A 13,115-nucleotide genomic window follows, 5' to 3' on the forward strand; every position below is an offset into this window, starting at 1 on the left:
ACTGGTGCTCACACTGCCCATGCTTGTGTTTATTTTCAAGAAGAGTCCAGAGACCTCCCACTGGGACACTTCTTGCTGGATCCAGATGGAGAAAACGTCTGCCTGTCCCTCCCAGGCCCTGCTCAAACTGAGAAGCTTCTGTCGAGTGAAGGTAAGATGATACATCCCAGGTCAGCCTCATTTTCATAGAGAAAGATTTTACCTGCAGCTTCCAAAACTATCAAGCAGCAGAGACATCATTAAAAACAGACGCAAGTCAGCCAGTTTCTCCCCTCTCGCTGACACAGAGGTGCTTCTGTAGCTCAGACATAATAACCCAATGTTTGCATAACAAGTTTACTCTTGCTAGAGCATCTGGAGAGAGTTCTTGTGGAATGGCTTGGAGGAGGTCTAATGGGCTGTGTTGATGCCTTGATGAGAATGATAAAGCCTTTTTGGTATTTGCCCAAACTAAACACCACCTTTCTCTTCTTTCCAAGCACCCTCCAGAGGTAGAGGTGGCTAATTGGTAATCCAATCAGGTATTCTTGTTATGTGTGTTGGTTCATTGCTGTGAATCATCTGGCTCCTGACAGATATCAAGGCAGTTTCCAAAATCCCTTCTGGCATGTTAATTTTTTGGAAAAGAGATGCTGGCTCTGTGCAGCAGCCATTTTGCAAAGGGGAAAAAAAATGAAGTCACAGGGTGATGAGTGTCAACCACCCAGGAGCCATCAGGATGTATATGCATGAATTGTACAGCCAGCAGACCTCTTGCTGAGGGAGATTAAAGTCTGTACTCATTTGTTGTGTTGTGTCACAACTGGCTTAAGAAAAAGAGCATGGATTCAGAGCCAAGAGATTTGAGTAGCCCCAGCTTGTCCTCTATGTCGTCAGATGACTTTGGGTCAGTACCTCCCAGTATCCAAGGTTCCTCAACCCATTTGAAACGAGAGGGTCAACTCCTCCACTGACAGCAGCTGAAAAATTCCTTGACTCTTATTGCTGCATTTTCTATGTGGTGTCTGTTTTTGCTGAACTAGCCACCTAATACATAGTTTCCAGAAACTAGACTGCATTTGGTTCCAAATTCAGTGTTAAAGAACTTCCATCACCACTTGGGTTGTACTATGATATGAGTATAAAAATAACTTGGTTCTGACTTGGCGGAAGCAGGGCTTAGACAGGTGGAGGTCACTGTCATTGTAACACAGCTGGTACAACAGCTGGAAAGCAAATATGATTCTGTCCACCTGCTGCACATTTGTACACTCTGTTCCAGGAAAAATAGCTCCCCTTTTGGCAAAACAAAAGTCAAAAGCATAAAATGAAATATTTAAGTTAAATATTTAAGTTTGTCATCACATTGTCGATATGATATCTCAGTCATTGCGGTATCCCCAGCCCCTATCACAGTGCCTAATGCATATATAATAGGAACACAATAAATGTTGATTAAAATATTTTAATAATTTTTGTACACAAAGGAAGAGAGAAATGAAACTTATGCTGAATAAATGGAGGCTGGCCTGCCATCTTGTCACAGTCTCATGAACAATAATCCTACTTGCCTCTCAAACCTAAAAGTATTCACTGTGAGTTTGTTGAATGAATAAATGAATGAATGAATGAGTTAGTCAGTCAATCAGTCAGTCACTGACCTCTCGCTAGAGTTTTATCTGTATACAGCTGATAGACTTTCAGTCTTAATGGTGACTGGATGTTGCCCTGGAATATGAGACAGGACCTTAAACCCACATCTCCCTACAATGGTCCACAGAACAGATGTAGCTTTCTAAGAGATTCTTTTAATGGGAAAGGTTTATTATTTTATCTTATTTTGCTTTGCTTTGCTTTGCTTTGAAAAGCAGTATACTGAAAAAATGTTTAATTCTTGCAAAGGATTTGCTCCTACCACACCAAACTTTTTGCAGCTCAGTTTGTTCAAATCCATCTTGATCACCACCCCCAACCTGCCCACCCAGTCTCATCTCCCACTACATTCAGGCCCACCCTTTTCCCTTTTCTTTGATGGCCCAAACATTCAGGTTCTCTTATCTCCCAACCTTTGCTTAAATTCCCCAAATATTTAGAATATGTTTAAGTTCCAGGGAAGGCTTATCTTTGCTGGGACATTTCCCTTAATAAATCCCCCTCATCTCATAGAACTGCCTGGATGGAGTCTCAGATCATTCCTCTCTCTCACTCCCACTTTTGTGATTATTATATTTATCCTCATCTGTTTTCTGTTTAGCTCCCAAATATAAGAGTCCTAGAAAACCTCTTATTTTTATCATATATTTAAGACATGCTTGTTGATTGACTGAATACTCCAGGTGCCACAAGGAACGTGCTTTTGGAATCATAGTTGTTTGTTGTGTGTGTTTTCTTTTTTAATTGGAAAGAATCTTCAGTAAAAGAGTAAATATGATCTGTCACTTCTTTCTGAGACTTTCAGACTTTTTCAACATCTATTTGGAGATAAATTCTTAGGCAATTAGATCATGGTATCTTGCTTTCAGACAGAAAAGAAAAATGAATATAAACCTGCAGGAAAAAAAGAAGTTGTGAATGCTAGAGGTGGAATTTGACCCTCTTGGTCATGTGGGGGTATTGTAACACTTAGAAAATTCAAAGGCTTAAGAAAGAAAAAGTTAACTTCAAAAGATGCAAATCAAAACATTGGATATTATCTCTAAATTGCTTATTCTTGATTCAAATCCTTCATCTCTTTTCCTGATTGCCGTGGAAGCAAAAGAAGTTTTATTTCAAAAGTTCTTTTATTCAGAAATGTTTTACTGCAAGAAGTTCAAGGATATCTGTGCCAATGATTTAGGACTTTAGGTGCCATATAAATTTAAATTCCTGATCTCTTCCAGAGTTTCCAATTAGCACTTGCTCTTTTCCTAGATAAATTTTCACCTCCAAAACATGTTTTGTTTTTGGTAATTTAATTAGCATTATTCTCTCTTGCACATGTTGTTGGTGTGGTGATTTTAAAATACAGGGGTGGTGCCCTGACCAGTGTGGCTCAGTTGGTTGGAACATCATCCCATAAACTGAAAGGTCATGGGTTTGATTCATGGTCAGGGCACATGCCTAGCTTTGGTCCCCAGCTGGGGCATGTGTGAGAGACATCCAATTGATGTTTCTCTCCCTCTCCCCCCATTTCTCTAAAATCAATAAGCATGTCCTTGCATGAGGATTTAAAAAGTGAAATAAAAATAAAATAAAATACGGGGTGGGCAAAAGTAGGTTTACAGTTATATGTGAATCCATGTATTCTTATATGTATTTATTAATTATTGTATTATTTATTATTATTAACCTACTTTTGCCCATCCCTGTACATCTACAAATCCTCTGACACTCATTCCTTCAAAAGGGAGAGCTTAAGTCTTTTCCTTTTGAGTGTGGACTAGAGATAGCAGCTTCCTTCTAGTCAACATAGAACATAACAAATGTGATGGTGTGTGACTTCTGAGCCTGGGCCATAAAAGGCACTTCCTCCTTGCTTTCCCTCTTGAATTACTCATTCTGGGGAAAGCCAACCACCATGTCTGCTATGAGGCCACTCAAGTAGTCTAATGAAGAGGTCTGCATGGTAAGGAACTGAAGCCTCCTGCCATCAGCCAGAACGAACTCTCCAGGCTTCTTAGTGAGCTGCCTTAAAGTGCTCCCGCACCAGTGAAACCTTCTGGTGACTGCATCCCTGACTGACTTTGTGACTGCAGGCTCATAAGAGACTTTATACCAGAATCACACACATAACTCACTCCCAGATTTCCACAGAAACTGTGTGAGATATAATAAAGGTTTGTTATTTTAAGCCACTAGATTTGGGAGTAATTTGTTTTCAGTAGTAGATGATATACTTGGTGTCATTTCCTGATGGTCTGCGATTTAGTAAACAAAAAGATGAAGGGTCCAAGAATATCCCCGCTGATCTCAAAACACTGATTATTTGGGGACAAACATATGCTTAGTGGTTGACTTTCCCTTTATTCTCCCTACTTGTCATTTGTGATAATGTTAGTTGTGGAGAAGAATGTTGGTGGGATAGTTGACAAAGTATGATTGTCCTAGGGTAGCCTTTGTGAAGATGCATAAGATTTAAAGAACAAGGCCTTTAGATGAGGCAGCATGAGGAAGAAGAAAGAACTCTAGGCTAAATTTTTAAAGTCTTGGCTCTACCACCAATGATTTCTGTGATCATGGGCAAATAATTTCACTGCTTTGGAACTCAGCTTTCTCACAGAGAGAAAGAGGAGTTGGGATTAGATCTATCCTCCCATCATATGTCCCACAGAACTCCAATTCCTCATAAGGTTAATAGGAATTCCATAAAATAACAAAAAGTTCTGAGGCCAAATAAGTTTGGAAAACCAGTGGGACAAAGTTAAGCAGATTCCTTCCTGCAGGACTTCACAGAGCCTCTAATATGCTAATGTGAATTATGGTTCTTTGAGATGAGGATATGCAATGTTTCCCAAATTTGCCTGACCACTAAATCCTTTATTGTTTTTAGTACAACATTATCTGGATCTTAATAGTTATGGGAACACACTTTAGAAAATGCTAATCTAATGATTTCAAGGCTCCCCCCTGCTGTAATGCTCTTGTTATTAAATAAACCCCTTTCTCAAGGACACTCAGTAGGGCAGTTCTGCTGCCTAAATCCTGGAGCAGAATCTCAGCCATTTGATAATTTATGACTATTCTTATTTTATTTTCCAAACACCAGTTCTGAATCAGCAGATCCACAATTTGCTGCAGCAACTTTGTAAGCACCAAGATCTCTGTAGTCACTTCGTTCCTTCTCAAAAGGCCTGGTGGTTTCTGTTCTGCACTGAGTCTTAACCAATATACTCTCCTTGCAGAAACTATGGGGCTAATTAGTCCATCCCATCTATCACAGGGCAGGTTGTCAAAGCTACGTCTGCCCCAGACTTCAGAGAGAAGGAGGGTTCTTTCCCTCACCACAGTGAAACCAGCACAGTCTCAGCAGCCCACACTGGAAGGTGTTCCAATAGCCACCAGCTGAGAACCACTAAAAAACACTAGGGGGTCTCCTTTCCTTTGACAAAAACCTCTCCTGATTTCTATAAGCACAAAGACTCCTCTACCTCATATGGCTGAAAATGTGGTATCATTACCACTTTTTGCCTTTCAAAGAAGGAAAATGTCAAAAATAATAGTTTTCTCTGAATCCACTAGAAATTCTTTTTCTAAAGAAAAAAGTCAACATGTTGTGTTGAAGAATATTTAATTTCTTTTTATTTTTTGCATATGATGGCACTTATATTTTTTACAGAGCCTGGGAAGCCATGAATTCTGCCTCCCTTGCATTTGTTCTGTTTCAGGAATATAAGCATCACCTTCATTAGTGTTTAAGCAGTGGAAGCACTTTATCAGACTTGTCAAGGACATCAGTGGATAAAACGAATAAGAGCAGAGCTCCCTGGTTGAAGTGGAGATGATCTGACTGTCCTCCTAATTTTTCCACAGTCCAGCTAATTCTTCCCCTCCTACGATGGTTCCCGGGGGCAGGGGGCAATATATCAAAAGCCACTAGAGCTATACGAGCACACTTTGAAAGCCCTCTCATTTTATGAATAAAGAAACTGAGGCCCAGAGAAGTATGGAGATTTGCTCAAAGTCACACATCTTCTATGTAGCAAACCTAAGGCTCAAACCCAGATCTTCCTGCACCCACTTAGATCAAAGCTCTTCCTATAATATCACACTGTATCTAGTCCCTCTTGTCCAAGCTTCCAGGCTTCTGGAGTAGCTGAAGTCCCACTTTCATTGTGATGTCATCCCTGACCACCTCAGCCCACACTGATTGCTACTTCCTCAGGTTCTCACCAGGCACTCCCTCACGTCCTTGGTCTTTCTCACGTTTTTTCTTCTTTCCTTTTTTAGAGTTAAAATTCCTATAGAATTTACTTATTTATATTTAGAATTCATCTACTTCTAAATATCCCAGAGAAAACAGATATTCCCAGAACATTATCTATAAATATGGATCGAAACTATAAGTAGCAGAGACTCATTTGTTCCTCGGTGTCCATCCTTCCATTATTCCTTTCCTTAATAAAATGCCCCACCCTAACATTTAGTTGAACATATGGCAGCCCAGCTAGAAATTACATCTCCTGACCTCCATTACAAACAAGTATGGCCATGTGACTAAGTTTGGGCTAATAAAATGTGAGTGGAAATAATGTGTGAAACGTCCAGGTCATTTCCTTAAAAAGAAACTGCTTGCCTTCCTCCTTCTCTTTCCCCTTGGACTTGGTTGTCGTGGTGAGACAGCTTCAACCATGTGGAGGAGGGCAATTCTCTATAAGATGATGGATCCATTGGGTAGAAGGAACCACGGTGCCCTGATAACTTCATGGAGCAGAGCCACCCTGGTCTGCCCACCTCCCTCTGGACTCTTAGTGAAAGAGAAATAAACCTTTACCTTTTGGAGTTTCTGTTACAGCAGCTTACCACGTTCCTTAACTCCTAATACAACTATAATAATATCTGCCATCCTAGTTCACATTGCTTTGTGACAATCAAACCAGATCGTACTTGCAGTACATTTTGTAAAGTATTAATGTAAAATTCTGATATAAAATATCATGGGCCTAAAAGAGAGAAGACCCTTTGATAAAAAGTACTGAACAGCTACCACATGGGAAAGATGAGGAGGGGGTTGAGATCCGCTCAGGCATGGTGCCACACACGTCATCTCATTCCAGCATCCTACTAAGTCTCTGAAGTAAGTATTTTCATCCACATATCACTAGGTGAGGAAGTGGAAACACAAGAAGGTTAACACCCCTGCTCGCATTGACGACCCTGGGCAAGTGGCAGTGCTGGGATTCATCCCCAGGCCTGTCTGTCCCACAGACTGTTCTCTCTTCACCCCACACTCCAGGCTGGTTCCCGGGTCCTGTGGCTACTGCCCTCAAGGTCCTGACAATCCTGTGAGAACAGATTCTCAAGGAACTAATTCTGTCACAAGGCAGAATAAAATGAATGCTGTAATAGAAGCCTAAATAACACAAGTCAGGGGTGTTCAGGGAAGGAGCAATTAATTCTGACCTAGGGGACTAGGATGGATTTTTACAGAGAATCTCCATTTCCACTCACTTTTGAGAAGTAGTAAAAATGGATAAACAGAGAAGGGGGGAAGAAAAAACCAGCTGAGGGAGCAGCATGAACGAAAGCAAAGAAAGAGGAAGGCAGAGTATTCAGATGGATGATGTGGGATGAGGAGCCTGGGGGAATGGGCTGGGGAGGGGCTTCATGGTAGGGATGGGGCTGAAAGACAGGCCAGGGCCAGACAGGCAAGGCTTCCTGTACCAGGATAGAGCTGAAATGCTGCTTTTTAGGCAACAAGGAATCACAGGTATTTGAGGAGGGATGTTCTACGACCCAACATGTGTGCCAGCATGAAGGAACAGGCAAGAGAAAAGGTCGGGCACTTAGGCTATTACAAAATTATCCAGACAACAGCCAATGAGGACAGTGGACCGACGCAGGAGACACTGCAAAAGGAAGATCCCCAGGGCCACCCACTGGATGTGGGGACCAACCAGCACTCTGAATCACAGCAGCCAGTGGCAAGCCTGTTTGTAGAGCCTCTTGACAAAATTGGCTACAGTTCTCATCTCTAATTTTCTACGCAAATTACCTTTTTTCTGTTTTCACTTTCAGTTAAGAGGATTAGTTTGGGGAGAGGGTGTGTACATGTGTGTCGTGTATCTTAATTAAGATAAAACAACAACGAAGGCCCTGGAGACTGAGTACTCCCACGGGGCACAATCCTCTCCCACGTGGCACTCAGCTCCAGCCACCTCCCTCGTTTTAAATCAAACTCCCACCAGCACACATAAAAAATAAATTCCAGTGTCATGCACCTCTAAGCCTGTCAGTGATGCAATGTGGCAGTTTTCTGGCTTATGTGCTTTTGGCAAAATGTTTGAGCTTCCTAGCAGAAAACTGTGGTAAATAATAAGATTGCTAAGGAAAACCCTGATAGCAAATTTCTTGGGAGCTGTGAGTGAGGCGAAGGGCAAGGTGGAAGCAGTGATGGAAAGTGTTTGTATAACCCTCCTGTACCCTCTCACCCCAACACACACGGAGGTTTCTCTTTCATGATTGTTTTAGCCTCTTTTCCATTCCAACCACTGAGCACTCAATTCTTAGAGGGAAAATTAACATTCATTATGCAATTTATCTCTCTCCTTCTAATCCAGAGTGTCTGTCTCCAAGGTCCCTTACTCAATAATTAATGTTTGTTCTCATTTCCCATTCTCCAGAGCATCTATTCTTGAACTGTAGGGTCAACAATTAACACTAATTATGGCTTTTTTCCTCTCTCCAGTGTTGGTTCTCAGAATCCCAAGCTGCCTCGCTCAGCCTAAGTTATGCGCATGCATGTGGCTGCGTGTGTGCACACCAAGGTGGAAAAGCACCAAGGGGCAGGCTTTCCAAGCCCCACCACACTTTAGCAAACCAATAAACCCAAACATTCATTTTTGGCAACCTCTCTAGTATAGTTATTATCAGTAATGAGACAGTGAAACATAAATGCGTACATAAATGCATTTGGAAATTAGTTTTAGTGGGTAGTGAGATGGATGATCTAGAAATCTTTTCCAGTTTGTATTTTCCATGATTTCCTGGACCTTTTCCTCCCTTTTGTTATCTGCTTGATATCTCACATCTCTCTCACTCTCTCTTTCTCCCTCTCTCTCACTCACACACACACACAAACACGCCCCACCAAATTTCCTTCTAAAAACTATTCTTCCATTTCCAATCCGCTCAGCTGACCTCTTTCTTATCTATTACCTTCCCCTTCACTGTCTTTCTCTGGCCTGTCATCCTAAGCCTCTTCAGCCATTAAAACAGCATTGTTTTAACTAAAGTTCATTTTGACTGATAAGGACAGCTAGGAGAATAATTCTCACCCACGATGACTCTAAGAGATCACCAAAAAAATTCATCAGTTCTGTGCAAAAGCTTGTCTGTCTATTTGGCCATAATCAGAGGGGCTGGAATCCCTTGTGTCTCTCCTGGTCCAACCCTTGTATTCAAGGTACAGCTGGAGGCTGGGGCTCCTCACGCGTGCCTGTCGTCCTGCCCTTGCTGCACACACTGGACTCCACGACACGTCTGCTGTTCAAATCTGGGCACCTCTTCACAGCACATCAAGCATTAACTGTTTCATGCTCTTTCTCTGTCTAAAGTTCCACTCTCACAAATTTTGCATCATGGTCCCTGCACTGTTTCACCCTTTAACTTCTTAACTAAAAATATTATTTTTTCTTCAATGCTTTTTAAACCCTGTCCACCTTCTCTCCATGACACCATCTATGTATTTTTTAAATTATCCAATTCATTAGGACACTTAAGCATCGGGTATACTTTGTGTTTTCCCCTGTCTTAAGGTAAGAAAAATAGCTTTTTTTCAAGAGTTTTTCACACTCTCAAGGTAAAACCCTCATTGTTTTCCAGCCTATGAATCTGTCAGTTCAAATGTCAGCCATAAAAAGGAGGGATCTAGATTCCACGTCTCTTAAAAGTTTAGCTTTCCCTCAAAAAGTCACCTTTACTTCTCATCTACGTTATTTGACTTATATACATATTATTTCATACCTAGATCTCCATAAATACACAGTTTCTCTCCAGATATAGCAATAAGTAGGAAAGAGAGTTCACTTCTTGGAGAGCCCAAGAAACGTGCTGTCCTCGTGAGTTACACAGGGCCAGCCTGCGTGCTGTGGTCTGAGGGAAATACAGGGGAGAAGAGAAGGTGGGCTGAACTGAGGGCATGTGCTTAGCTGGCCCAGAAAGGAGAAAGCGCAGGGATGTCCTGTGGGCTCTGCAGGTCGTAAGCTGCACAATTCACAGTGTTAAGGAGGTGGACGTTGACTCCCAGCTTTGTGCACAGCTCAGCTTGCACAGCCGCAGCCAGGAAATTAACTGAGAGGAAAAGACTGTCATGCTTGTATTGTAAATGCAGTTCTGCCTTTTCCGAGCTTCCTTTTATATTTTGTTCCCCCCATACAGAAATAAGCAGAAAGGAGGAGTATAGGTTGACTTTGTAGCTCATCCCCCACCCATAGCCCTTTGCTGCTTCTGCTTCAGACAAAGGAGAAAAAATGATTATGTAGAGACTTTCCCTCTCTCCTAAAAATAGTCTTTGATTAATAGGAAAATGTGTGTGGTCCTCCTTGCTGCTTTTGGGGGGGCAGGCAGCAATGAATCCTGAGGGAGGGAGGGACCTGCTCAAGTAACAGGAAGCAAGGCCATAGATGGAGGGCCGGAGCCAGAGCTGGCTAGGGAATTGTTTTTGCCAGAGACTGCAAAACTAGAAGGGAAAAAAGGCACAAGCACATGCTTGCCAATCTCAAAATCTGTAAGCAAAGAAATACTTGGGAGCCTGGCATTCTATGTTACCCTTCCTGCCATCCTTCCTGGGTGAGCATGCTGACCATGGTGGGAAGAGTCGCAGTGTCACTGGTCTCGCTTATTGGTTGGAAATGGGCCAAAGCAGCTCTTAAATAGGAGCCTCCAGTAAAGAATGATGATGATGATGATGATGATGATCATTGTTATCTACCTTTGATATGCCAAACATTGTGCTGAGTGCTTTATGTTTATTATTTCACTTCATTCTCACAGCAATGACATAAGATAAATGCTGTTATCTTCATTTTTTTCATTTAGGACCATGTGGCTCAGAGAAGTTAAGTGACTTGCCAAAGGTCACACAGCTAAATAGTGAAGCTGGGATTTGAATCATAAGAATCTGCATTTTTACCACTATGCATGGTTAGTGGTAATGTCAATCTAAATAGGCACATTTCCATCTGACAATATGTGAGAATTTAGGAAGTTCCTGACTTTAAAATGACCCATATACAGTAGTCCCTCTCTATATTGCGGTTCATTTATCACGGCCTCACTGTATCGTGGGATTTTTAAAAATATTATATTTAATTATTTATCGTGATTTTTCACTATATCATGGGATTTTGAGGTACTGTATACGTATGTTGTTAAAGTTACATAGGTTTAAGAGTGTAAAATATTTTTAAGAACATAAGTAGTGTTTATAAAAAGTGTGGAAAAGGTTAATAAGGGAGTGGGAAAGGTTAATAAGGGACTGGGAATGATTTATAAGTGTGTGAGAAGGGATTATAAAGCCTTAAAATATATATAAATACTAAAATAAATATAAGGTTCCTACCTAGCAAGTTTTCACCTCCCACGGGGAGGGGGGGGTCTAGAGCGTAATACCCGCGATAAGTGAGGGAATACTGTAAATGAATGGTTTCTGTCGTTCTTTTCTCCTGCCATTTCCCCTTAACCAGCATCAATATCCTTTTGTGGGTAACACTGAAAATGATTTGCAACTTTTAGAGAGTGAGAGAAGCTGAAAAAAAAAAAGAAATTTTTTGGGAAAACTAAACTTTTGAGACAGCTTTTCAAGCTAGACAAGCCTGTTTACAGGGTAGCTCTCCAGACCAAAAATATTCTTCCTAGGATGGCCAAAATGATATAGTTTCACTTCTACTATTCTACTACTGAAATTGCACTAATAATAGATTCACTTAAGGTTCAAAAGTATTATCTTAAAATACTGACACTGAGACTTCCAGCCAAGATGGAGGTGTAGACAGACACGCTGCATCTCTCTCCACAACTAAGAAGGAATACAACTACCTCAAAACTAGAAACAACCAGAAGTTTCAGAAAATCAAACTGCATGGAAGTTCAGCAAACAAAGATGTAAAGAAGAAACACTCATCCAGACAGGTAGGGGGGGCGGAGCCAGGGTGGAGAGGATGTGGTGTGGTGGCAGCAGCAGCGGCAGGCCGGCAGAAAGCTCAGTCACACGTTTTAAACAGTCAGGAGGGACACTTGGGGAGCGTTCCCAGCTCCTCACTAGACTGTGCAGCTCACGGTCCCAGCGCCAGGGGAAATCAAGCCTCATTGCTTATGACTGTGCAGACTGGTGGGGGTTGGGGTGGAGGCAGAAACTGCTGGTCTCTCAGCAGAGTCCACTTGTTTAAAGGGCCCCCACAGCCCTAGAATGTCCCCAGACCCATCCACTCTAGGAATGACAGCCAGGGCAACAGTTAGAGAGGCGCCAGTCCCATACGGAAGTGGGAAAAGTACCTGGAAAAGGGGCGAGTGCTGGGCAAGTGGCTTTGTTCCCTTTCTGACCCCTCCCCCACATACATTGCCACAACGTGGTGAAACAGGCCTCCCTGTACTGACAAGAATCCCTAAAGCTCTGCCCCTTACAATGTAACAGGAGCAACAGCTCTACCTGAGACACAGAGGCAAACAGACACAGGGGCCTGTAAAGATGAGGAGACAGAGAAATATGGCTCAAAAGAGGGACCGGATCAAGGTTCCAGTAGGAGAACTAAGTGATGAGGAGATAGCTAACCTAACAGACGTGGAGTTCAAGTCACTGGTGATAAAGGTGATCACAGGCTTGACAGATATGCTTGAGTATGGCAAACACATAAGAGAAGTGAAGGCTATGCTAAGTGAAATGAAGGAAAATCCACACAAAACCAATGGTGAAGGGAAGAAAACCAAGGTTCAAATCAATGATTTGGAACAAAATAAGAAAAAAACAGTCGACCAGTACAAAATGAGGAAACAAGAATTGAAAAACATGAGGAGAGGTTTGGGAACCTCTGGGACAACTTTAAATGTGCCAACATCTGAATCATGGGGGTGCCAGAAGGAGAAGAGGAAGAGCAAGAAATTGAAAAGTTATGTGAAAAAATAATGAAGGAGAACTTCCCAAATTTTGCAAAGGAAATAGACATACAAGTCCAGGAAACACAGAGAGTCCTAAACAAGCTAAACCCAAAGAGGACCACATCAAGACACATCATAATTAAAATTCCAAAGGTTAAAGATAAAGAGAGAATCTTAAAAGGTGCAAGAGAAAAGAAGAGAGTTACCTACAAAGGAGTTCCTATAAGATTTCTCAAAAGAAACTTTGCAAGCAAGAAGGGACTGGCAAGAAGTATTCAATGTGATGAAAAGCAAGGATCTACAGCCAAGATTACTCTATCCAGCAAAGCTATCATTTAGAATGGAAG

At 41.8% G+C, this 13,115-nt stretch overlaps 1 protein-coding gene across 1 annotated transcript in view; it reads left to right on the forward strand.

Moving 5' to 3' along the window:
* KIAA2012 (KIAA2012 ortholog) overlaps positions 1-13,115 on the forward strand; it is a 126,825-nt gene that overhangs the window by 47,645 nt on the left and 66,065 nt on the right. Inside the window, 1 exon segment of the mRNA XM_090282695.1 lies at positions 41-151. Coding sequence (XP_090138821.1) covers positions 41-151 — 111 coding nt within the window.

The sequence above is a fragment of the Furipterus horrens genome, unplaced genomic scaffold (genome assembly GCF_987537825.1).
Source record: "Furipterus horrens unplaced genomic scaffold, mFurHor1.1.pri manual_scaffold_1, whole genome shotgun sequence".
Classification (NCBI taxonomy): Eukaryota; Metazoa; Chordata; class Mammalia; order Chiroptera; family Furipteridae; genus Furipterus; species Furipterus horrens.